The sequence below is a fragment of the Puccinia triticina genome, chromosome 3A (genome assembly GCF_026914185.1).
Source record: "Puccinia triticina chromosome 3A, complete sequence".
NCBI lineage: Eukaryota > Fungi > Basidiomycota > Pucciniomycetes > Pucciniales > Pucciniaceae > Puccinia > Puccinia triticina.
In genome coordinates this window covers 3089549-3115665 of record NC_070560.1, presented here as the reverse complement: position 1 = coordinate 3115665, position 26117 = coordinate 3089549, and the positions used below count along the sequence as shown (strand labels likewise).

General features: G+C 47.1%; 4 protein-coding genes across 4 annotated transcripts; all 4 read right to left on the bottom strand.

Moving 5' to 3' along the window:
• Nucleotides 1-183: 183 nt before the first annotated feature.
• Nucleotides 184-877, bottom strand: PtA15_3A379 (uncharacterized protein; the record flags this gene model as incomplete). The annotated part of the gene is made up of 3 exons (XM_053167341.1): nt 184-280; nt 356-501; nt 617-877. 3 exons carry the CDS (start codon nt 875-877, stop codon nt 184-186), a joined length of 504 nt encoding a protein of 167 aa, XP_053018568.1.
• A 4932-nt stretch (nt 878-5809) lies between these two features.
• PtA15_3A378 (uncharacterized protein) lies at nt 5810-6286 on the bottom strand (the record flags this gene model as incomplete). The annotated part of the gene is made up of 1 exon (XM_053167340.1): nt 5810-6286. The coding sequence occupies one exon, from the start codon at nt 6284-6286 to the stop codon at nt 5810-5812; it is 477 nt and encodes a 158-aa protein (XP_053018567.1).
• A 1376-nt stretch (nt 6287-7662) lies between these two features.
• On the bottom strand, nt 7663-8205 carry PtA15_3A377 (uncharacterized protein; the record flags this gene model as incomplete). The annotated part of the gene is made up of 1 exon (XM_053167339.1): nt 7663-8205. One exon carries the CDS (start codon nt 8203-8205, stop codon nt 7663-7665), a length of 543 nt encoding a protein of 180 aa, XP_053018566.1.
• A 1288-nt stretch (nt 8206-9493) lies between these two features.
• PtA15_3A376 (uncharacterized protein) lies at nt 9494-12610 on the bottom strand (the record flags this gene model as incomplete). Its single annotated transcript, XM_053167338.1, has 9 exons — nt 9494-9983; nt 10072-10455; nt 10533-10890; nt 10981-11086; nt 11245-11927; nt 11998-12122; nt 12217-12305; nt 12394-12449; nt 12523-12610. 9 exons carry the CDS (start codon nt 12608-12610, stop codon nt 9494-9496), a joined length of 2379 nt encoding a protein of 792 aa, XP_053018565.1.
• Between the last annotated feature and the right edge of the window lie 13507 nt (nt 12611-26117).

Sequence of the window (26117 nt, the reverse complement as noted above, 5' to 3'; positions counted from 1 at the left end):
GATGATATTTCAAATTGCATCAAATCGTGCGGTCGGCTTCATGTGTGAACTACTGAAGTCATAGAGTGTGTATGAATAGCTAGATAACCCAAAATGGTGGAACTGTCTTTGTATAGAGGATTGTGGGGAAAACAAATGCGTGGGAAATGGTCAAGGCGGAAATGGGACAACAAACGAAGCAGACTACAGGCCAGTGGGATGTAAGAACGGTAGATGGCGGAGTTGGTAAAGCAAGAGAATCAAGCCGGCCACAGTGGACAAAGCATCGGAGGGGACGATCCTTCGATTAGAATAGGCAACAAGAGAAGCACCGTCAGTTGGTGAAGATGTGCATGAATGGCGAGTGGTGGCTCACCATAGCCGACTCAAAAAATCATTCCAACTAAGCCTTGGATTTTGAGTCGTCCTGGGGCTTGGCCTCCTTCTGGAAGAGGACGCCGGATCCACGCTGCGAGTCGTAGGCTCCGTTGCGAGAAGAATCAGAGAAGATGCCAGCAGGGCCTGCCGAAAACGTGTCAGAAGCGCCGTCGAACCGATTGTCCCTGCCGTAGGAATATGCCAAGGCCGGGTTGCCGTAGGCCTGGGGGTAGGGGTATGGGTTTGGGGCTGGGCTGACGATGCCGGAGGGGTTGTTGATAGGGGGGCCGTAGAGGTTGTTGGGATTTAAGAATCTGAGCGGGTCGTTGGGAGTGGGGCCGTTGTTAGCGGGCACAGGTTGGGGACGGATGGGGAGGTTAGGGTTGTTGATGATATAGTCAGGCGTTGGAAGGCCGAGAGGACTGCCGAGTGAGCTGCTGGGGAGGGTGGGGTTAAACGGCCTGGCGATGGAAGTGTGGGCGAAGGCCAGGCACACTGCGATGGGTACGCTGAACTGCATTTCTGGTGCGGTTGGTTGGGTGGAAGGAAGAAAGTTTCTTCGGTGGATTGGTGCTGGGTGTGGGTGGGCGAGGCTGTGTGTGGTGCAGTGGAGCTTGGGGTAAGACTGAGGGAGCAAGAATCACTCCCTGTTTATATTACTTCCTTCTGCGGTTGCTTTCTTGGGAGGAGCCTTCTCAACAACGAGTTACATAGCAGAGGAAGTTGCTGTCGGTCCTGTCCTGTCCTGTCCCTTTCCGTTATTCGAATTCATGGCTTGACTCACATATCAAATCGCGAATACACTGGTTAATTCAAATCGAGGATTTGAAAAAGACTTGCTTCCGGCGAAGCACCGTGTGACTTGAGTGTCTCCCGTGCTTGCGAAAAACAGACAGGCTGACAGCGAGTACGCTGATCCAAGTCGACCGACGGAGACCGACGGCTGTCGCCCGGCTGCTCGTGTTTGTGCAGAAGTCTATGTATACGTAGACACACATACATAAATATGTAGAAGCCCGAAGACGCTGGCAGCCTGGCCTAGCCTGGCTCCTACCGGACATAGGATTCGACAGAGCTCAACTAAATGTACCGTAGTCCTGATTTGGGTGTCAAGCGGCCATGGATTACACCATGGTTCGCAGTCGAACTCGACACAGGGCCGACGTGGGGAAAACATAACTTTTGGTGGCCGACCTGATGTCTCAGCGCGGCAGGCCGTCGGAGCCGCAGTCAGCGTTTCTTCCTGCACGCCTTGCGTCAGGGTTCGCCGTCGGTATTTCCTTGACGCCGGGCTTGCGGAAGGTAAGTGCATCGGCATTTCCTTGACGTCGGGCTTGTGCAAAAGGCGAAATGCAAATGCCTGCGCAAATGATGTGCATTGGAATTTGGCGCCGTTGGCTGATTACAGGAAAGTAGTTTGACGTCGGCATGACCCTGATTTAAAGAACACGTCAACTTTAGCCGGGCAGAATCCTTTGATGATATTTGTATGAATCCATTCTCCACTGCTCCAAATCTGAACAGATTTGGGGAGCGCACCGCCGTTGGCCTAGGGCCTGCCGACGTCGCGTCCCCTAGCCTAGACCGCGCCCCACTGTTAGCGGGGGTTCCCTCTTTTTAAAGTGTTAGTTAATTTCACAGAGGGAAGAAGGTCAGAGCATCTCCAGCAGTCCGGGGGTGGATAGTGCTGACTTAAACAGGCTGTGGCTTGGGATGCGCCAATTTTTGCTTACTCAAGCTGGTCCATGTGCTTTTGAAGGTCCAGTCAATCTCATCCTTCACAATACAACCAGCATTCCCTGTTGGGTGGCCTTTGTGCCAGAAGGTACTTTTTGATGGAAGCATAAAAAATGTATCATTTTTGCCTCCAGCCTGCTACATTCCCATGTCTATAGCAGCCTGTGGAAGCCAGCGGCAGGTGAGAGACTTGGAAATCTCTGAGAGATTTGAAAAAAGTGAATCTCTGCCTGCCAAAAGCAACGCGATCCACCCCCGGACTGCTGGAGATGCTCTCAGTTCTCTGCCGAGCAAGGGGAACGGGTCAGCTATACATCTATTGGAAGATGGTACTGTGACAGGAGTGTGATACTCTTGTAAAGCGCGCGGCACGCGCAGGCTTTAAACTCACCTAGCCAACAGATGAGAGAAAGGTATGTAGGTGGGCAAGGGAGCAGGACAGGGATATATTCCTCATCATGTGACATGTCCCAGATCCCGTGAGCTGTGTGGGGCTTCACAATGAACCTAACTAAGTGTTTTGTTTAATATGACTGTTGAAAGCTGGTAAAAGGGAGAATCTAAAAACCCTGATGAGGGAGAGTAGAGGAAGAATAAGACAAAGGAAAAAAATTGACAAAAAGTCTCAAAGATGGGATAAATGTTCTGGGAGTAAAGAGATTGTTATATCTTATTTATTTTATTGACTTCAATACTCTTTAGGGGGCATTGAATACTAAAGGGTGACCGTGTATACATTGTATTGGTTAAACTAGTAAATTTGTTTTGTTTTTGGTTGGTTTTAATGCATCTAAAGCAAGTGCCACTTGGGTTTTCAATCTGACATTCTCTTCAGTTGTGTTTACATCCACATTTGGCACAGAGCGGAGTTGTCTTACAAATGAAAGCGGGGTGCCCCATCTTGAAGCCCCGTTTGGACGCATCATAAATGCAGGTGTTATATTGCACAAATCATCAAATAAAAAACAAAATATTCTAAATGAGGTACCCAAATCTTTTTTCAGGCAAGGTGAACAACTGATTGCCTCAACATTTCTATCAGATTGCAGAAAATTTCCTATCTTCAGTGCCATAATAGCAATAGGGAGTTGAAAATTTGACTCCCAAAAATTAATGAATCAACTCCCAAATGTTGCAGACGTCCTGAAGACCACAATTTGACCTCCGGCTTGGTTAGCAAGGACCCAAAATTGGTCTGGGAATTTTTTGGGAGTCAGAAAATTAATTTCGCTATCCAGATGGGAGTTGGAATTTTAATTTCACAAAAAATGCCAAAACATAAAGAAAAAATTATACCTCCTCACTGGGGGCCCACATCCCCCCAAAATTTTACATCATTCAGAAAGTGCCCTTAAGAGAACATGGTGAACTGCACGGCATTAGCACACCCCAGGAAATTGGTGTGCTACTGTGGGTCTAATTTGGGGGATTTCCTACTAAGGAAATCTGCCAAAGCATTAGCTACGGTGCCCCAAAGCCCCCCAAAATTTTACAGGGTGCAGAAAGACCTCAGAAAAGCACCTTGTGAGCTTATTGGCAGTATCACACCCCAGGTGCAACTGGGGGTCTAATTTGGTGGATTTCCTACTAAGGATGTCCGCCAGAACCTTAGCTATGGTGCTGCAAAGTGCACCAAATTGTGAATAAGTTAAATAATATGTACCCAAATATTTAGCTGAAATGCATTAACCCACCAACAGAGATAATTTTGAGGCAGCTGGGGCTTTTGGTCATACAGCAGATACCAAAAAGGTTGCTTTGACAGGGGGTCGAAATCAACATTTTTATTTTTTTTACGCCTCCCTGCGCTGTGTTGAACCCAGTATATCTGCAGCCATTGCAGGATGGGGTTCTGACTTCCATAATTTTGTGATACAAGGGCTAGGAGCTAGACCATTGGAATCCTCTCCTGTTTTAGGAGCTGGGGGCCTCATCACGACCAGGGACCGCTGCAGCTGGCTCACCAGCGAGTAAGTCGGCCTTGCTCCAGTGGGGCCCCGGCAGTCATTTTGCATGCTGTACAGCCAGGTGTACAGGATGTGAGGCCAAATATTCCGGTGGTGTAAAAAAATAATCTCACAAATGGGAGCGGTCCCAGAAAGCAAGCTTTTTGGAATCTGCTGTATTTACTACCAATTGCCTGTGCCACAGTTATTATCCCTCCGCCACAGTTATTAGTCCCTCCAGCACATTTATCAGTCCCTCTGAAACAGTTATTAGTCCCCCTGCCACACTTATCAGTCCCCCGCCACACTTATTAGTCCCTCCAGCAGCTATTAGTCCCTCTGCCAATTTACCGTAGTGCATGGACTAATAACTGTGGTGGATGGACTATTAAATGTGGTGAAGGGACTAAAAACTGTGGCAGCGGGACTAATAACTGTGGCGGAGGTACTAATAACTGTGGCGGAGCGACTAATAGCTGTGGTGGAGGGACTAATAACTGTGGCGGAGGGACTAATAAATGTGACAGAGGGGCTAAGAACTGTGGCAGAGGGAATAATAGCTTTGGCGCAGGCACAATCAAATGTGGTGGATGCATTTTTTTAAAAAAACGGATCTTCATCTGCTCCTGCGTGAAGGCAATTAGTAGTAGATATTACCAAAGTCCCCAGCTGCCTCAAAATTATTTCTGTTGGTGGTTTACTGCCTTGCAGCTAACTCTTTGGGTATAGAGGATTTAACTTGATGATCTAAAATTGTTGGAATTTTCAGCACTGATATGTAGCTAAGGTTCTGGCGGATATCTTTAGTACAAAATCCGCCAAATTAGACCCCCAGTTGCACATGACATTCCTGGGGTGTGCTAATGCCAAGAAGCTCACAAGGTGCCTTTCTGAGGTCTTTCTGCACACTGTAAGATTTTGGGGGGCTTTGGGGCACCGTAGCTAATGCTTTGGCAGATCTCCTTAGTAGGAAATCCCCCAAATTAGACCCACAGTAGCACACCCATTTCCTGGGGTGTGATAATGCCATGCAGCTCACCATGTGCTCTTAAGAGAACTTTCTGACTGCTGTAAAATTTTGGGGGGCTTTGGGCGCCCCAGTGAGGAGGTATAATTTTTTTCTTTATTTTTCAGCATTTTTTGTGAAATTAAAATTCCAACTCCCATTCTGGATAGCGGAATTAATTTTCCGACTCCCAAAAATTCCCAGACCAATTTTGGGTCCTGGCGACCCGAGGCGGATATCAAATTGCGGTCTTTGGGACTTCCGCGACATTTGGGAGTTGATTTATTAATTTTTGGGAGTCGATTTTTCAACTCCCTAGCAATATTACACTCTTAACCATTATTAAGTGTAATACTGCTTTTATGGTGCTGAAGTTGGTCAAATTATTTCACTCTGATAGAAATATTGAGGAGATCAGAGGTTCACCTTGCCTAAAAAAACATTTGGGTACCAGATTTTGAACAGTTTGTTTTTTATTGGGGGTTACTAAATATACCTGGTTTTTCCGCACGATAAGGCCTGCTGCTTAATTAATCTGTGATGTGTTTTATTGTGAGACCCACAATGCGCGGGGTCTTCATAGAGTGAAATTTGGGAATAATTAAAATTTGGGGCTACATTTTAAGTTTGTGGATAGTTTAGATATGTTTGGGGGAAAATGATGGTCTGATGAGATGGCAGAAAAGATGTAGAGAGACCAAGATCGATCATATGCCATCATCTGTTTAACTGATGAGCCAGAACAAAAATGCGGGAAATCCATTTACAGGGTTGCATGCTCAGAGGGGTACATGAATTCCTGCGGTGGCATGGCCGCAATTTCCTGGTAGTCCGCCTTGGGAAGTGAAAAATGAACGGTTAAACGTTCTGGATACGTGTCGACTTGAGCAACCTTGACTGGTGTAAAGGTGCCCGTTTTCACGAAGTTCGAGTCTTTGAGCCGTTCGTCTTTCACGGGTATATCTTTGCCTTCTTGATTGATTGTGACGTGGACATCTCTTGGCAACGGATTGTTGACCTTAATGTCGAACGGCGGCTTTCCGGGTTGAACGCTCTGGACTTGAACATGAACTGATACCCGATGCTGCTCGATGAATTTTGTTTGTGCATAATTGGTAACTGTGCCGCTCCACTCGTGCGTGTAAAGTTGAGAGAATTCGGTAGGTCTAACCGCAAAGCAGACGCCGGTGACTAGTACGAAAACTGAGAGGAGGTGGATGAACCCTTGGCAGGCTTTCATCTGCAGTAGAAGCAGACCTTGTCAGAGATACTGGAATGTGAATAAATGAAGGGATGTACATAATGTTGCTCACTTTTGAAGCGGTGAAGGTTGGCCTGTGACTTTGATTGGACAATAGAATTTTTCCAAAAGGAGTGGCGCGCCGAGGAAGCGAGTGCGATGTGGTGTGTAAATGAGGATCCCTAGTGGCAGAGACCTCGGCCTTTTATGCCTGGTTGGACAGCCCGTGCTCTGCTAAAGTGACTTGGCCATGAGGGCTGGAAGTAGAAGCGGGACCATGGGACGGGGCTGTGATCCATGGATATGTAGGTGAGGAGATGTGAGGGATCCGATAGCCCACGGATGAATACAGATATGTATCACTGGCGAAATATTTCCACTCTTCAATTCAAGATCCGTATTCGATGGCCAAGAGGGGAGCGCCTGGCGTATCAAGGGGTTTTTCATAGTATACCGAGGTCGCAACCGGCCGGATGACTGGTAAGTGACTAATCCGTCTTGGACAGGTACATACACGGCGAATCTGAAAGGGTCATGGCGCCACAGTGAGCCCTAAACTTGTCACAAGTTCCCCTGGTGGAAGGCTCGCTCTAGTCATGTGTCTACCGGTGCACCGCTTCAGTCAGCGCAGGAACCCGCCCGGTGCCGGGACTGCACGGGCGTGCACCGCCGGTCCCGTCCAAGCAGACAAGGGTCACGGAACGGCTGCCTTAAATTGAGGCAAGGGTACGCTATCCGGTAAGACGGGTGTGGGCAATGGGCAAACCCAGTTATTGTGTCTGGGTTCCCAAATTCTTGTTATTTTGGCATTCTGGATCGGGCAAAAGATTATGGCACAGCCGGCGGAGTTGGTTTCTTCTAGTGCTAAACGTTCTTCCGATCTACACCCGCCCAGTAGGCTAGCCTGATGACCAGACTCGCTGAGCATGTGAGCACAGATGAAGAGTTCAACTTCATCCACAATCTCTCAGTATTTGTTGGAGTCTCTCATTGAAGCTCAATTGGGTCTTCGCTCTCATCCGCTCTGGTGCGGACACTCAAAATGTCAAGCGCTCATGGTATCAGATGATCATTAACATTGCAACAGGTCGTCGGCTCCATTTGCGAGCTGGGAATGTAAACGAGTGGGCAGGGGGAGAAAGGGAAAGCGGTGAAAATGTCTTTATGATGGGAGTCTTAGAGCAAACAGGTGCGAGGAGATGGATTGTAGCGGACATGCGGAGCTAATGTGGCAAAGTAAAGCAGCTAAACCCACAACGCCATTGGGGGGACAATCCTACAAGACAAACAGGGAGGGAGATAAACACAGTCAGGTGCTGAACATCTGCAAGGGTAGCGAACTGTGACTTACCGATCCGATGTGAATGTTGCGGCTACTAAGCCTTGGACTTATCCTCTGTTTTAGGTTCAGCCTCCTTCTTGAAGAGCCCGAATCCATTGTTGAGCCCGAGTCCATTGGTGAGTCCGAATCCATTGTTATGGTAGTATGACCCTTGGTCTGCCGAATTGCCCCACGTTCCAGATGGATCGCTCCGGAAGGAGTCTTGAGAGTTGCGAGACTGACCGCTGTTGTCGTAGCTGTAGTACGAACTGGGAACGCCGTAGGGTGAATAGGGGTTAACGGGTGGGTAGTTGTTGATGGGGTAAGGCGATGGGTTTGGCCTTGGCATTGGCTGCTGGTTGCAGTTAGCTGACGTCCAGTCGGCGTAAGGGGATTGGCCCGGTTGGGCACACGCGTTGGGCAACCATGGGGGCGTGTTAATGGAGTGGATGTAGTCGGGGTTCGCGTGTTGAGGGGTGTCCCTGGTCCAATCGGGCGGTGCGACGGGGCTGCGGCCGAGGAGGGTCGGGCTGAACGGCCTAGCGGTGGAGGTGTGGACGAAGGCCAGGCATACTGCGACGGCTACGCTGAACTGCATTTCTGATGTGCTCGGTTAGGTCGATGGATGGATGGAAGTGTGGATGGGTGCAGCGGTGCTTGGGCTGGGTGGGCAACTGGCCTGAATGGCTCTCTCTTTATATTGCTGCATCCTCCTGGGGGGGCTCTCTCCGAGAGAGTCGGCAGCGACTCAAGCTCACTCAACTAGACATCCGAGATCTCTGCCCCGTCCACACAGAAAGTCTGGGTCACGAACGTCGAATACACTGCGTATTTCAAATTGAGGATTTGAAAGACTTGCCTCCGGCGTGTGACCGTGTCTTCCGTGCGTCCGAAAAAGATGACAGTGGCCCCCCAGGCTGTCGGTTTGGGATAAGGCAGTGCTGAATCCGGCCGAGCAGGAGTTCGACGGAGCTCAGGAGCTGTGCAAGCTTGGTTATGTGGGTGATGACAGGCCGAACCGCCGTCTCACCCGTGATCAGGACATTTTTCTGGCTCGCCGCTCATTGAGCCATTCCTTGCAGAGCAGCAATGGATGAAATTTATGAACAAAATGCCAACAGATGCCTCGGCCTCTTGCCTATCCACAGGGCTTGCTGCAAAGAAATTCGGAGCTTTTGCGGCAAAGATATTGCCCAATGAAAACATGCACATTGTGCATGCCTGTCATGCCAAAAAATCTCGATGTCCGGCACGTGCTTTCTTTGGAAGCAGTGTAGTTGAGTTGGGAGCTGTGCTAGGCTGTGCTGGTGGCTGGGAACTGGCTCCTGGAGACCTGGGATCCTGGAAGCAAGGGCGTCTCTCCGGAAGACTGCGACGAGCTTTGGTGATGAGTGGTTTTTAGCGGGGAGACCTGGATGAGAAGAAGCTGTGGCCAATCCGCGACGCATTTTGCCCGGGGCATGGCCGCGTGATGCCATAGGTCTAGCTCCCACTCAGCTCGCAAGATGAAGCAGGATAGTCGGAGACGACGACGGCGACGATGGCCGATGAGATGTACATATTTACATCACCAGATCTACAAGGAGCAGCTCGACCAACCCTCCTACCTCCTCCTCCTTCTCATCTCCCCCCCAGCTAGTCCTGCGTCATTCGACCCCAAGGTGTATTTTGCAGTCTGATAACGGGCGCTCAGGCCGTCTTTTCCCGCAAGAATCTTGCTCCTGGAGAGCTCTAGCCCTCCTGGCCTGCCACCAGATCGTCGGCGCAGACCAAACCCACACTCATGAACTACCCTGCGCAAAAATAAAGTACCGAAGGATGCATGATGCTAACATGGCCTGAGAATAGAACACTCCAATTCGAAGGGAATGTTGAGGGTATGGATCTCAAGCAGAAGAATGGGGCGGAAGATCAGGAACGGAAGAGGAGGGCCAAAAGTTGAAATGGCTGAAATTAGGGTCATTCGCGTCACAACAAGAAGCAGACGGGACTTGATCGGGGACAAGGTTTGGGAAGGGGCCATTCGGGTTAAAAAGGGCCTGATCAGCCCACCATGTTGACTCGGGATCAAGGTCCGGAGTCGGCTGATCAGTGAAGGAGAAAGCAGTAGAAGTACTTGTTACTGTGGGTGGCGAGGAAGCAAACATCGAAGATTCCCCGGGCTGATTTTTGTTGGCCGAAGCGGTCTCCGCAGACGGTCCCAAAAATGAGTGGCTATTCGAATCGGGCCCCGAGGGCGCAGGTGGCGTTGATGAGGATGGGCTCGCTGATAAGGTGGATGTTGAGTCGGCCTTGACGGCATGTTGTTGGTTGTGTTGGATGGCACTCTTGTACAAGTTGATCACCGTATTTGAAACTTTTGCCGCAAGATACGTGCTATCATGTTAATCCGAAAAACAAACAGCTTCTTCAGACCAAGATGATATAACATGGGTTGAGAAACTAAAATCAAAAGTTGACCAACCTAGGCGCCAGCGTGTTCAAGGTTTGAATGCCCAGAGAAATTTCTAAGCACCTGGCACGACGCTCTTCTTCGGACAAAGATCTGCGTTGTTTGACGAGCGAACAGACCAGGATGAGGAGTGCGTTTTTCAGTCGAAGGGGGATCCAGAAAAAGCCGAGTGCTAGCAAGTTACGTTGGTGTAATTGGTTAAGTAAGCTGATAATAGCCCGGGCTGATTCAACACAAATATCTAGGTAAGGGTGGCTCGACTTCTTGGTCGTTGTTGACGGTTCTGGGATTCCTGCTTGCTGCTTTTCTTCTGGCTTGTTCGGCTCGGCTCTTTGGCTCTTTTCTCTCGAGTTGACTAAGACTTGGTGGAGCAATAATCTGAATTCATGGTACCACCTGTTTTTTTTATTAAAAAAAGGAAGGAGTCATTTATCAATCTGAACCTAATCATATGAGCGACGGAAAAAACCAACGAGGTTACGACGACCGAAGATAGCAGTGCGGAATCGCTAATCAGGTTTGAATTCGGGTGACGAGCATTGATCTTGAGGGTAACCTTTTGGAAGCAAGTGTTCATACTATTGTCGAGCTGTTTGATTAACGCTTTAACGCAACTCAAGAATTTAACGCCCGGTTGCATGTCTCTTTGTGCGTTGATCAAGTTGATTACTGGGAGGAAGTTTTTCAATCCTCCGAGTGAGCTTTGCATCACATTGTATGCTCGAAAGATTTCATCCACGATGTGATCTGATGGATCTTCAGTGCAACTTGGGTTCAAGAATGGGTTCACACACACTTCGAGCTCGCGATCGAAGTCTGGATCACCAGGAACTGTAAATGTATACCGTTGAAAGCAAAATAAAACATGAACGAAGAACTCCAAATGAATTGAAAGCCACCTGATTGAACTTGGCCACTTACGAACATCAAAATCACTCTCTTGCATATAGGCTGGTTTACCCAATGTGCCGCTAACTACCGAGTCAAGCTCATACAAGACAAAGAAGATCTTGCGGCGATAGTTGTCCTCGATAGGAGAATCTGTCCAACGACTATTGTTTTCTACATGAACCCCGGCTACCTATAAATATATGTATATGTATGCGTGTGTGTGTATATATACCAAGTATGAGTTGTTTGTCATTTTATGAGTTTGGGAGGGTGGCGCAAGAGAGAAAGAAGTACCTGAGCCCGTTGTAGAGCAGCGCCAAGTAAACACCAGACGAGATGCGCATTGACAGCACCGAGAGCGTACATGATTGTGAGAGGCAAAGCCTGAAGTTCGTTCAGGGTAGCGGGGGAGGGTATAGGTCGGAAAAGGTAGAAAGAGGCGGACAAGCAATAGTGCAGTCCAGCAGTTTGTAGATAAGCGTTGGGGTTTCCTTCGATATTGAGGTAGACCCTGGGGTCTTTGGAGAACCGACTGGCAAGGCCGAAGATGATTAGACAGAGTGCCTTGAAGCCATCGTCAGCCTCGACCCGGCCGGCCTTGAAGTCTTTGATAAATGAGGCAGGATGGACGGCACGCATGAGCGGATGGACCTGTTGGAAGTAGATTTCTAGCAAGCTCTGTTGGAGGTCCGGGGGCGGGTAGAAGTCTGGACTACTGTAGGACAGTTTTTGTTGCTCATGACGGATGATCTTGTCGACGGGCGAGAGGTCTTCGAGCTTTGACTGTGATGGCAGTAGGTTTTTCGTCGGGTTGTGGTTCTGGAGCCGGGTCGGGTTGAAGAGCGAATCGAGTGTGCTAACCGATGGAGTTACTTGCGCTGGTATTGTCGGGGCGGATGGGTTGAGATGGGTGGAGTTGGGCGACGGATGGATGTCCCCGGGTAGGTTCACTGAGGAAGGTGATGGTCTCTGTCGGCCTGTGTGATAACCAGGATGAGTTTATGTAGGCAGACAATGACTTCTATTTTTTTATCTGTGTAGACTAACCAAGTCTCAAGTTTGAAGGATAAGACTGAGGTGGGTCTGGTAAGTTTGAGAGATCACAGGACGGATCGATGGCATGAATGAGTCTTTCGAGTGATCGAATCCTGGCCTGAAGATGTTCGACATCCCTGAAGATGCAAATAAGCTCACAGTTCGCTTAGCGGGTTTTTCCCTTGTGTTTAGCTTTTTCTTCAAGACAAGATGGGCTCAGGCCGTACATACTTTCTGGTCGGTGGCCTCTCCCTCAGGCTACCGGGGTTTTCAAAGGTGCAAGGTACTCCAAGGTTGACGCAGGCAGTACATCGGCCGTCCTATGTTCCCAAGAAGACAAATGGAGAGGAGAGTGAGTGGATGTAAGCTGCATTAGGTATATGGAAGATGGATTGAATTTGGACTGACTTCGAAGACACATTTGATTTTACTGGTTCGGCATCGATCGCAAGATCTGGGTATTCCTGTGAGGTGTGGCTTATCTAGTCAGTGCCGCTAGAAAGGGGGTGAATGGAAGGTGTTGCTAAAAAGACTTACGATAACGGCGCCGCTTGGTGGATTGTTGTTGTTGTTGTCCAGGTGGTGGTTGAGCTTGCATACTTGTGGATGTTTTCCCGTTGAGCATCAAGGTGGTTCTTCTTGAACCAAGGGGAAGATCGGAAATCCCCGAGAAGCGAAGAAGCTCAAGTCAATGACGGATGTGGCTCAATGTATGCGGACACTGCAGTGCCACTCTGTGCCACTGCCAAGACTTTCAATCAGCCTTTTGTATGTATTTACAGCTCATGTACATACATAAATATTGTTGAGGCGGGATTATTAAGATCAGGAGAGTCTTCCTCCGTCTCCTCCAAACGGAAACCTGCCCCTCCTCTGAGACCACTCAGAATCAGAATCAAATTGAGCTTCCGGTCCACAAGATCGCCGCCTTGGTTTCCGTAAATTGCTTCCAATTTCCTGCCTCCTCCTTCCAGTCTGCTTCTTGAGCTCGTTCGGGCAAAAGAAGACCCTTGCTCGGAATCCGGATTCCTCTATCATGCCAGTCGGAAGAAGATGTATCGAGTAGGCAGTGTGTTTTTTAGATAGGAAAAGCGTGCTTCGCTGATTCATCATAGGGCCGTTCGCATCTATGTACCAGAGTACATAAATAATCTCTGCAACAGTAACGGGCAGCTGGTATGTATTTATAGTTGTCTTAAGGCATCGTGATGGCCCACCACCTTAGCACAACGGTCACTGCACCCCTCAATCAAACGCTCCATTTTTCGCCAACTACTGCAATCAACAACCTTGGATCAATCCCCAAGGGACGCATGCTCCCTGCCTCCATTATGAGACGTGTTGGGCTGACAATTGCTGCACAAATTGCTTTCGTGGTTGGCTGCGCATTGGCCAACTGTATACATCCGAATCCTGTTACACTCCAGTCATCCCGTGTCACCTACAATGGCATTCCCATGCAAAAGCTTCATCTGAGTTGCGCCTGTGGTCACGACTGGATTGCGTATGTCCGGATGTAGTAGGCACGCCAGGCCACTGTGAAAGCTTCTGAGTTCATAGACTTGGTCAAAACCTGTCCACATAAATACTGCATTCTCAATAACAATTTTTTTGCTGAGATAATGTTTTCCCCCAGGACTTGGATCATACATTCTGTACAAATATTGGAAAACAACTGACAGATGGATATGTTTCATTAGTGGGACATTGTCCCCTGGTGGAGCCACTGTGACGGAAAAATCATGTGAAATGGCTTTTGGGACTGGGCTGCACTGAAAATCAGTGGATGTGTTGCTGCCCAAGAACATCTCCTGTGAGCGCAAGTCTCTATAGTGACAGCAGGACACAAGGAAATGGGTGAGCAACATTTGGATTTCTTGGGATAAAGAAATTACACATATTAGAGAGAGAGAAAGAGAAGAAGATCTGAGAGAGGATAATCACCCCATTTAGCACTGATATAACTATAGGTGATATAATCACTGGTTAATTCAATAAAAAATACAAAGTTCAACATAAAGCCTCCAAAATTTTTTTGTAGGCAACCTAAAGTACTGGTCTCTTCAACTGTGAGCCCAGAATCAACTTATCCAGCCATCTTCAGCACCATAATACCATTATATTGCTTCATATTGGTCAAAAGTGATATAATGATATTAGGGTGCTGAAGATGGCTGAATCAGTTGAATCTGATTTCAAATTTGAAGAGACCAGCACTGTAGGTTGCCTAAAAAAAATCTGGAGGCTTTATGTTGAATTTCGTATTTTTTATTGAATTAATCAGCAATTATATCACCTATAATTATATTGGTGCCAAACGGGGCCTGAATTTCAATGATATTCTGGTGGGTACTAACTTCCACTGGCAATGCTACCTCCTTAAGGGAGGGCTGTCAAGCTGTGCTAGAAAGTGCAACAGCCTCTTCTCACCAAGGAAACATGGAAGGACTCTGAATTAGACAAGTCTAATCAGCCACAATTTTTTAGACTTCTCTCTGGATAGTCAAGGTTCATTGAAGGGAAAGCTATGTGGTTTTTTTCTTACAAAAACCACAGAAAAAGAAGGATGAATAGCAGCAGAATCTTTTGGCTATGAGGTGAAGATATATGAAGACCTGTGATCAAAGAAGAGAAAAATAAAGCTGGGAGAGAGAGCAGTCAAAGAGACACAGAGGTGTACCTCTGAGATAATCAAGGTTCAGTGAAAGAGTAGTACTTACTTTCAATATCCTAGGTGCCTGTGACAGTAGGTGTACTGGGAGTGTGGTATCCTCTTTGGTGGTGATCCTGGGTTATATGGGGGTGTGGTTCTGGGTGTCTGAAGTCTGTGTATCCTCCAGCTGCATGGGGGATCCTGACTTCAAAAATTTTCAAGTTTGTCTGACATCATCAGACATGTACATGTGGTTGGAGCACTCTGTTACGCCGACCAGGCGCTGCTGCGTGTGCACATCACAAACAAGGAACTCTATGAAGGAGTTGAGCTATTCAAAAGTGTCCAGTGGAAAATAGGGTTGAAATTCCATTAGAAAACAGAATCTGAAGTCAAAACAAGGTTGAACCTAAAACGTGAAAAGATATAAGAGATTTGAGGTTCATGTTGGCCATTGAGACTGTCAGTTCTGACAGTTGCTGTATCCCATCTGGTGAGACATTGGACCTCCTTCTTTTGGTTTTGTCAAAGGAGGGAAGAGCTATCTCTTGACATCCCACGGATTCCATCCTTGCACATAACCTCTGACCTCTTTCCGGGAGATGTGTTTCTGAATAGAGAATGTCAACCAGTGCCCATTACCACCCGCACCCGCGCAGCGGTGCCAGGTGCAGTACCAGGTACATGTTTTTGGCCAGAAAAGTGGTGTGGTACCCGGGTACCGCCCCAAGTCCCGCCCAGCACATATCATGGTCCTGCAGCCAGGTAGCCTGTGACATGTGAAATACACAACACTGTCATCAAGCCAGGGCCTGATATCCCTGATCAATCCATATATCTACATACCCTTCCTTCACACACTACACAGCGGGGCAGATTGGGCAAAGCCGATGCGTCCAGCTGGCGTCCCAGCACTCCATGCGCCACGGTGGCGTGACAGGGACCCAGGGCCGTACAGGCGCCACTCTGTCATGCTAGGGGGCGCCACCGGGACTGTGGGCATAGGTGGCGCCCCTTGGGCGCCACTGAGATGCCACCAACCTGGGTGCCAGATGGCCGCCCCGGTGAGATGCCAGCGTGACACACCGGTAGGGGAGGCGTCACCGCCGGCTGTCACGGGGGCTTCAATGCCGGTTGCCTGGCTGACGCAGGGGTCCAGATGGCGCCACTGGTTATGGGCAGCCGCCACTGCGTCCTGGGGTAGCCAGAGCGGCTAGGACGCCCAATGGGCTCCCCGTCCAGGTGCGGGCAATCAAAGGGCCCATGTTGCAATCCAGCCAGCTTGGATTAGTTTGTATGCATATTCAATAATAATGCCACAAAAAAATGTGGTTGATCAGCACTTGCAGGTCTATAAAGACCGCTCTCCTCGTGCCCCAAACGACTCCCCTCTTCAATGTCCAGCTGCTTGAATACCCCCATGCATGGGGTACCATCCCAACCTCTCCTGACTCTTCCTCAACATCCTCCTGTAGTGATGCTCATCTCAGTGCTGAGATTGCAGATATGTATGTCACCTTCCCCCCATTAAGAGTCCTCCGGAAGATCCCATCCCTATTCTATTTAGCTCCCCCTTCCCTCACCCTCCATGTGTATCCCTGCTGTTGTAAAGTAGATGCCCCAGATGTGCTGTTGCTTACTATTGAGGAATGTCAGATAGCTACTAAGGTTTCACCCAGTCCACCATTGCCTATGAAACTCTAGAGGACCCTGGAAAGCCCCTATGGAACACAGTAACCTAAATTCCAAGATTTTTGAAAAATTCATACATTTTTGGAGCCCATTCATACACGTTTTGTGCGTAGGTGCAGAGCTTTTTCAAAAATTCATACAAATTTCGTGCGTACGTTTTTTTTTGCCGCGGGCGTGAAGAAATACTCCCAGAAATACTTTTTTGAGTAGCCATTTCTGCTACATACCCAGAGGAGCAGTGACAAAGGTAAAAAATGGAAGAAGAAGATATTTTAAATTTCATATTCAAGTAGAAAACTGCATAGACTATCATCAACAACTGATTGTTACTCTTCATCTACATTTTTATTGCTTTTTTGAGAGATTTTATCTTCAAAAATTTGTTCTGCCAGTGTTCTAGAAAAGAAATTTGAGACATTGTAAGAAGAAGAGAATGTAAACTCTGGGAGATGGATACACAATTCCCACCAGCACCGTAATATTTAAGCCTTGGTGACTGGGAAGAAATGGTGCAGATGTGCTACTTCAAGATGCACAAAAATCCCGGAAATTGGCAAGGAAGTGTAGAAACCAGCCACAATTGGGATATGTGGTTGATACAGGAAGAGCTGGACCAATATAGGGGGGGGGGGGCAAAAAAAACCCTGGCATCATATCCACATTCTCATACATTTTTGGTTACTACCCCCCTTGTCCCCCAAAAAACTTCATACAATTGGGGTGAGTACCTTATCCGCCAAATTTCCCATTCATACATCTGGGGTGCGTACGTTTTTTGTTTTTTGACCAAAAATTCATACATTTTTGTTACTGTGTTCCATAGGGGCTTTCCTGGGTCCTAACTCTAGCCATGCAACCACTGCATGCTTGTCCCTGCGTGTAGCCTCCAGGCTGATCCATAGATGCCACCCCAGTCAGCTCCCGTGACCGCTGTCGGGATCATGCCCAGACGACCCTCCGGGGCCCAGCCTGCCACCTGAGCTCAGCCTTGCCACAGCAGGGCATCATAAGACACCCCTCTTGTGCGACCGATCATCAGCGGCCCCCGAGGCCTCTCAAGGCATGTCATCCCGGTGACCCCACAGGCAAGAGCATGCTGTCTACCTCGCGTAGCCGTAGGCGCCCTAAGGCCATCCCCCAGACAGATGTCACGAGGATCTCAGCATGGACGCTCGCAGGATATCATGCCCTGGCGCCCTGAGGTCGCCCCCCCTAACTTAACACAAGCCCCTCTTCGGAGGGCCTGGTACAGCCTGGCTGGCGCGAAGCGCCCCTCGCGAAGCGAGCCTCCGAAGGAGGGACTTGCGCCGTATACCCCCCTACCCGCCCTACTCTTTTTGGCATTTGGCAGGGCATTATTTCACAATCGCTATAAAAGCTGATCCACTCAACCATTTTTTTTCTTGTTTAGTGTTCCAAGACCATCTGTTTCTGCTCTACTACCCTGCCAAGTCTCAGCCTCGCACCGGATTTAAGAGTGGTTTTATTTTATTTTTTAAACCTGAAAACTGCTTTGAAGCGCTGCTGTTGGCTGATTATGGTTTTACATATCTTCTCCAACCTTCCAATCCACACCTCAAATACAGGGCACGTGACCTCCAAGCTCTTCTCAGCCAGTCGGCGGCAGCAAAGCAAGGCAGAGCAAGGCCTAAACACAACCAGACTTGCCCATCACACCCGGTCTTGTACATAGCACCAGCTCAAAGTTTCATGAGCCTACAAGCCCGGGGTTTTCCTATCTTTCTGAAGATGTATCATCCCTTGAATCAAGCCTAGCTTCTTGATTCTAGGGCTTGTTGTGACGTAGGCTTCCAACTGGACTTGCCGTTCTCGTAGCATCAGCTCAAAGTTTCCTGAGCCTACACGCCCGGGGTTTTCCTATCTCTGTGAATATCATCCCTTGAATCAAGCCTAGCGTCTCGATTCTAGGGCTTGTTGTGACGTAGTCTTCCGATTGTCTTGCAATCGTGCATCATTAACTATATACATAGTGGAAAGCCACCGGTCACAGTACAGGAAGTGGTATCGTGAGACTCGAGCGCTTCAAAATTTACCATTGTGAAGATAAAAAATGGGGAGAAAATCCAGCATCCCTGATAAGTATACTACAAGAAGCAGGAGAAGCACGCGGTCACATGGCTCCGCAGAAGTTTTGTCCTGTTCCTTAAGAGTGAGGAGATACAAGCGATAATACAAAAAAAAGCAAAAAAACAAAAAAGAGTAGGCTAAGTACTAGGATGTAGTGTATAAGTCCCTCCTTCGGAGGGTCCCTGCGGGACGGCGTCCCCCCTCCACAAACGGAGGGACTTAGTTAAGTTAGTCGCCCCCCCTGCGCCTCGGTCGGGTTGGCGCCCATCTGGGCTGACCTAGGTGCGCCACCCAAGATGGCCGCAGGGCGAGGCTGGTTGACGCCCTGGCGGCGTGTGGCCCTACGGCGGCATGAGGGCGTCCGACTACTGCGGGGCCCTGCTGGCGTCCGGTCGGCCGCCCTCCTGACATCCCACTTGTCCCGCTGTGTAGTCCCTCAGCAACAACCATGGCACCCACCCGGAAACAACACAAAAATCAACATTCACATGCATCTTCAATCACAGAAAATCCGGCAGAAGAGTACATTCCAAATAAAGTTCCTGGAACATAAATTGACATCAATAATACAACCAGCACCAAGAAAACTTCAGGAGAAATTTCAGGAATCACCGACCAGGAGGAGTTAAGTGAGTGCAACACATTCTTTTCAATGTATCCTAGCCGGCTCTTATTAATGATTGTTTACAATTAGGATGAGCTTGGAAGTTTGCCAAGAATGGTGTTAGCACAAGCTATATATAGTCCCTACAACGTACCCAAACTTTCCAATCAATTGGAGAAGCACGGCTGGCGCATGATAGCTTATCCTTGCAAAATGTAAGCAATCTGTTTTCTAGTAGCCACTTTTGATCTTAACTGAATTTTGGGGATTCAGATGTGGCACAAAAATCAATTGTCCAACCTTGGACTCCTCTTGCAGAAATCTGAACAAACATGCTTCAATCTGCAGACACAAACTCGGGGAAACTGAATCCACACAATCATTGGCTATTCTAGGAATTACAGGCACTGGCAAAATTCAAGCGAAGGAAGTAAGCCATTTTTTTCTTGGTTCTATGTGGGAAATTTACCCATGAAAATTGTAGGCTCCCCAACTATGCACAATATGGTGCGCCAAAGCCGCTTGGCCGTTTTTGGCACGTGTGGACACTAGCCACAAAGCCATACTCCATCCAACTGTTGTCAAGCATTTAACACAACCACACAATGTTTCAAGAGATATTCACATGCTTTACTCAGCAGTACAAACCAATATAACAATTTTTTGAGCGTGAGTTGACTACTTTTTTGATATTATGCTTTTTATTCTTGAACATTCTAACATTTGAAATATGTAGGTGCACAAAGGGGCCTTATACATTGCAGTTGGCGCATGGCAGTCACCAGACGGATTTGATATCCTGGGCATGGTTATCTACTGATTAAAAGAAAGCAATATTGGTGATACAAAACTTGAGGCCATGCCACTTGATTTTATTCAGCTTTCTTGTAGCCACATGGGTGAGTACTTGGCCAAGACAGTAGCTTTATTCGTGGAAAAATTTGGAATTCATGACAAGGTGACCCGTTTTTGTTCATTGCCAATGGCTGACTATGTTTTTTTGCTTAACTTTATTCAATACTGATAAAACCATTTTCTTTTTAGATATGCGGTCTTGTGAGCAACAATGCAAAAAATAACAAAGTAATGGTGAGGGAGCTCAAGAAATTTAAGTGGCCATGGTTTAGAGGCAAGCCACAATGGGTCCGCTGTTTCACCCATGTCCTCAACTTAATAGTCCAGGTGATTCTCCAGCCTTTTGGAAATAAGAAGAAAACTGGTAATAATGGAAGCTTGGTTTATGCTGATGTTGACTCAGATGAGTTAGAATATGAAAATGATGATGCAGAGGATCCAATCAGAATGTGATTCTGATTATTTTTCCGTGCACTTGCAATTCAACAGTAGTTGAATAACGTTTTCTATGCTACTCTAGTCTTGCTCAGGGAAATGGTGACTATTCTTCTCCCTTACCAGATGAAGAGAGCAAAACGGAATCTTTTCATGGAAGAGAAGGATAGTCACTCAACATTGCCAACATTGAACAAGCTAGCAAAGAAGACAAATGTGATACCTATACTACTGATACTTGCAGACTAACACTTGCAAAGGTAAAGATTGACTGATTCAAATATCAAACTAACTACTTGAATATCATACTAAAGTTTTGCTAAAGTTTTGTGCCATTTCTAAGAAGTTATGGTACTTGCCAAATTCAAAAGCCAAGTTTGTGGAAGTTTGTCAAGAGAAGGCATGTAAGACTCCACATAGTGTGGAAAGGGATGTACGTATTTGGTGGAAATCAACTTTCTCTCAACTCCACAGCATCATTTGGTGTGAAGCTGCGGTGGAAGTCCTCTTAATTCCTCCTTCTACTGATGTGTTGATCAAATTAAGTGAGTCACCATGATCCTGAATCCTCAAAGTCTCAAGTGGCAGCGCCATATGCGGCACGGTATTGGGCACAAACATTACCTTGATCAGTTGGATCTTGAATTATTGCGGGATTTAGTCCATGTCCTAGGTCTCTTCCAGGATTTAACACTTCAAGTATCCATCACAGGATCTTCTTGCCTATCAAACATTTTCATCTACATTGACCAAATTACCAAGCATTTATCAACAGTTATCAGCAATCACAAATACCCTCCGGCACTCAGGAATGCCTTCCAATATGGATTGAAGATCACAAACAAATACTATAGCTTAACTGACTCTTCTCCTCTGCACAGAATCTTGATCTGTAAGTAATCTTCTCTTTTTTTTACTCTCTTTTGAACTGACTAACCTATTTTTTACAGTAATGCACCCGTCATTTAAGGACGAGTACTTCAAGATGGCAAACTGGGAGCCCGAGTGGATCTCTGAGGCAATATGCTTAGCCCGGGAGATGTGGTTATTGTTCTAAGTACAAGCCTCCACCATCAACTCTTCCTTTGACTGCCCCAACTTCCACCAAGGTAAGTAATGTACTGGGATCCAAAAAAAATTCCAAAAAGCTGATCATTTGGCTTGAGTAGTATGCTTTCAGGCCTTGTAAGTGCTGCTGCTGCAGGAGGGGGTAACTGCTCAACCAATGCATTCAATATGTGGCTTGCCGGAGGACTTATACTGGATGCCAACAAGCCAGTGAATCCTCTCAAGTGGTAGATTGCACAGAAGCATTCTGGAAACACACACAGCAGGCTTGTAGATATGGCACTGGATGTTCTCAGTTGTCCAGGTAAGTTGGATATCAGTGAGCTTATGGTGATTCAAACTCTGATTCCTCTCATGTCTTATAAACTGTAGCAACATTGGTTGATGTGGAGCAAGCATTCAGCTTTGGACGCAATTATGTTTCATCAAAGCAACACAGACTCACACTCCTCTCAATAAGTACGGGGATGACTGTGGCCTTCTACTCAAAGAACAATATGATAAAAGAAGGTGTCTTGGCCCCGTGGAAACAAGGTCTTGGTGATTCAAGGAAGAGCAGAAAGAAGTCAAAGAGAAAAGTGATTGTTTTGGATGAAGATTAAGGTCAATGAATGACCAATTTTTCCTTTAGTAAGAGTCAATATAAGTAAATTACAAGTTTATAAGGTCAATATCATAGTTTGATAGCTCATATGCAAGTCAAATAAGTATTTATACATGACTGTGAAGTGAAGAGAGTGATCAGTGGATGCTCATGGAGCATAATCCAAAAAATAGCGGAATGGGCCACTGCACTCCAAGCGGAATGGGCCACTGCACTACACTAACGTTATTAGACAATAACTGTTAGTGTAGCCATTTTATTGACTCCCAAATTCATGTTATTTGTTATCTGAGATACAAGTATCCATACTAACAATAACAGGAAATAACAGCAATAACAGGCCTTTTATTGGTACTAACAGGATACATTAACAGTTATTGCCGTTATCCATCACTATTTCCTGGGCAAGTTCCTGTATTGTCAGCAACACAAAAAATGAGATAACAGAAGATGTTGTTATTGTTAGCTGGTTTTGGCTAAAATACACTACACTAACAAATAATGTTAGTGTATTGGCCCACCATTGGTGGTACCTGTGGTACCCGCCTTAAGTACCGCTGGTACCCGCCAAGCGGTGCCGGGTGCGGTACCAGGTACCCACTATGGTCAAAAAAACAGGGTGGTACCCGGGTGCAAAACGGTAGTGTACCCGGGTCTACTTTGACATTCTCTATTCCTGAAGATCCCTCTGAGACTGCTGGGCTTGACGGAGTAAATTTTTGAGCTCCTTATAGAGAGGTTATTCCAGTACAGGTCGTGTGAAATGTTCATTTTTGACTTGGTCAAGTCAAGGTTTTCACATTTTCAAGTTGCAGTTCTCACAAACTCTTGAGCTCCTTATAGAGAGGTTATTCCAGTACAGGTCGTGTGAAATGTTCATTTTTGACTTGGTCAAGTCAAGGTTTTCACATTTTCAAGTTGCAGTTCTCACAAACTCTCTGGCAATGATTAGCAAAATGGCATCCCGAGGCTGTGCTCAGATAGTGCTCTGGGGTCCTGAGCAGATGATGATCATTCATTCCAAGTCGGGTGCCTTAAGCAGACTAGTACATAAAGAGAATGGAGCCGTGCAAGTGAATAACTCAAGTATGATGGATATTAAAAACAAGGAAAGAAAATACACGAGCAGGAGTGACCGATGATATAAATGGGGAGAAATAAATTGAAGGAGAAGGGAGGCATGTGATAATGCATCGAGGGAATTAGAACAACGATCTATCTCCTTCGACGGCGATCGTGATCGATGGCGTCGTACATACCCTTGAGAACCTCAGCCATTTCAGAAACTTCGGCCCAGTTCTGACGGTTTTTGTATCCCATCTGGTGAGACATCGGAGCTTTTTTTTGCGGTTTTGTCGAAGGAGGGAAGAGCTGTCTGTTGACGACCCACGGATTCCATCCTTGAACATAACCTTCGACCTCTTTCCGGGAGATGTGTTTCTGAAGATCCCTCTGAGACTGCTGGGCTTGACGGAGTAAGGTTTTGAGCTCCTTGGAGGCGCCAAGGGGTTGGAGTACCACACATTTCTTCCAGATGGCGACGTGCTCGTGTACATAGAGTCTGATGCGCTCTTCTTGGGAGAGAATGCGAATCTCCTGATCTTCGTGGGTTGCCGTAGACTGATAGGGCGTCGAAGAGGTCGTGAAATTTCGGGCTTTTGCTGTCGCCGTCGCCGTCGATGTACTCGGACAAGAATCGTTCTTACTGGCCTTGGGCAACTGAAGTTTTCTGAGCCTCTCCTCAAGTGAGTCACTTTCGACGCGGCCTAAAGGAACAGATGAGGGCGACTAGATGTTAGGCTTACTGGACCGGGATATACTCGAATCACTGCTTGGGCTTGCATCCTCATTTAAGCCAGTGGGAAGAGGTAGAGACATAGGACTATGGCGAGTTTCAAGGCAAAAAAATGGAAGCTCGTATGAAGGAAAGCGGCTGGAGTTATGTTGAATGGAACTTCGAATGAAATTAAGTAAATAACTGACCAAGGCTGCCAACCCAACTTGCGACGTCAGACCGTTTAGATTCAGAATGCATGTTCGACACTGTTTGGGCGAGATGGAAAGTGAGCTTTAGTTCTCCGGGCGGATTATAGTCGAAAACTTTACTTTGCATGAGTCTGTCAACACCCCTTTCTTTCTCCCCAGCAGGAAACGCGTGGAGATAATGGAACGCTTGACTTTCCTGATTGGTAAATGTGAAGGTGATAGATGGAAGGTGAGAGCAGTTGCGAAGGCTCTACGCTTCGAACCAAGCAGTTACAATACTGCTATCCAATGACCAATGGTGACTGATTGGGGTGAAGTGGGCTCGGGAAGTTGGTGATGCTGAAGGCTGATGATGATCCGTGACAGTGACAGCATCTGGCGGCGAACTTAACCCAAGTCCCTCGCTGCTGCGGGCGTCTGGTCTTGCGAAGCAAGCCTCCGATAGCCCTCGGCAGGAGGGACTTGCGCGCTATCGCCCCTTTTTGGCTTGCCAAGATTCTGAGTTTGGCTGGGTGGTTTCTCCAAACCATCACAGTTTCTTGCCCTCAAAACTTAAAAGCCTAAAAATTTGCACAAAGCCTTGTGTCAAAATTTTAATCTTGAGCCTCACAAAATCAACACAAAAGATGAGCCAAGTGGCTCGAGATAGGGGACAGTGAGGGTGTAAAGCTCACCGGATGTGGTTCAGAATGGCGCGGAGATAAGAGAAGAGGTAGAACCAATGGGTGTAATTTCTTGTTGTAGGCTGGCTTTAAATAGACTAAAAACAAGCGGCCAACAAGTGGTTGGAAAACAATAGAATAATGAAAAATGTTTCATCAAGACAAGTTTCATCTATACTATCTCTGAGACTATGCGTGATAACAAGTATGACAAAATGTTATCTACTACTCACGGTTCTATGACTACTTGGTGTGATAAAATTTGTACTAACAAGGATACTGGCAATGCTTTTGAGAATGACATGAAACATTGTTTTTAGAGGTGTAAGTAAGAGGAAATGGAAAAATTCCAACACCTTGCATCTTGTGTGTCATCCCACACAATCTGAGTTGTGTTACATCACCTCTTCAAGTTTAAATGAATTATCAAAGTAAATAGAATCTTGGAGCTTACTGAAGCCAAGTAACAAAAGGGATCCATGCTGATCCGTGCTCACTGACTTGATACATACACATTTTTTTTAACTTACAGTCAACGTACAACGCCCTGGATGACCGGTATAGACCGTTCATTGAGGGGATGTGTACAACCTCTCAATGAACCGTCTGTGCCGGTCATTGAGGGGACTCAACAATCTTGGTGGCCGGGATCAACCGGTCATCAAGGGGATACAGCCCTCTTGATGACCGGCACAGACCGGTCATTGAGGAGACTCAATACTCTCAATGGCCAGTACAGACCGGCCATCGAGGGGACTCAACACTCTTGATGACCGGGATCAACCGGGAATTGAGGGGACATGACACTCCCAATGACTGGTATGTACCGGTCATCAAGAGAGAGGACTCAACCCTCTCAATGACCGGTACTGTACCGTTCATCAAGAGGGTTTTATCCTCTCAATGACCGGCACATACGGTCATTGAGAGTGTTGAGTCCTCTCAATAACCGGCAGATACTGGACTAGCAAGCATGGTCCTCAAGCTAGCTGCGTGTCAAACACACTATGTATTAATCAGAGAGTCCGTGCTCTCATTTTGTGATTGATTTCTGCAAGTCTGGGTTATAGACTCGGTAACAGTCTTAAAGATTATTTGTCTTGTTTGATTTTTCAAGACTTACTTCTATCAGTACATAAAGAAAAAAAAAAAAACAAGGCTCAGCACTTGCATGTTGAGCTGATCTGTAGCAAAAAAAAAAACAAAAGCTTATTATGGAATCAGGGAGGTACAAGGGGAAAGGTGAAAAGAGGGGTGAAAAACCCATTCTCCATGCGCCAGAATGGGAAGGTACGGTGCAAGTCCCTCCTGCCGAGGGCTATTGGAGGCTTGCTTTGCAAGACCAGACGCCCGCAGCAGCAAGGGACTTGGGTTAAGTTCAATCTGGCGGAGGACTCGAGGAGACTGTTCACCTCTGTTTAGCGCAGCAGAGCGTTGTAGACAAGGCAACAACATGTTCACATGACATGGCAAGCTGTTCGGTGT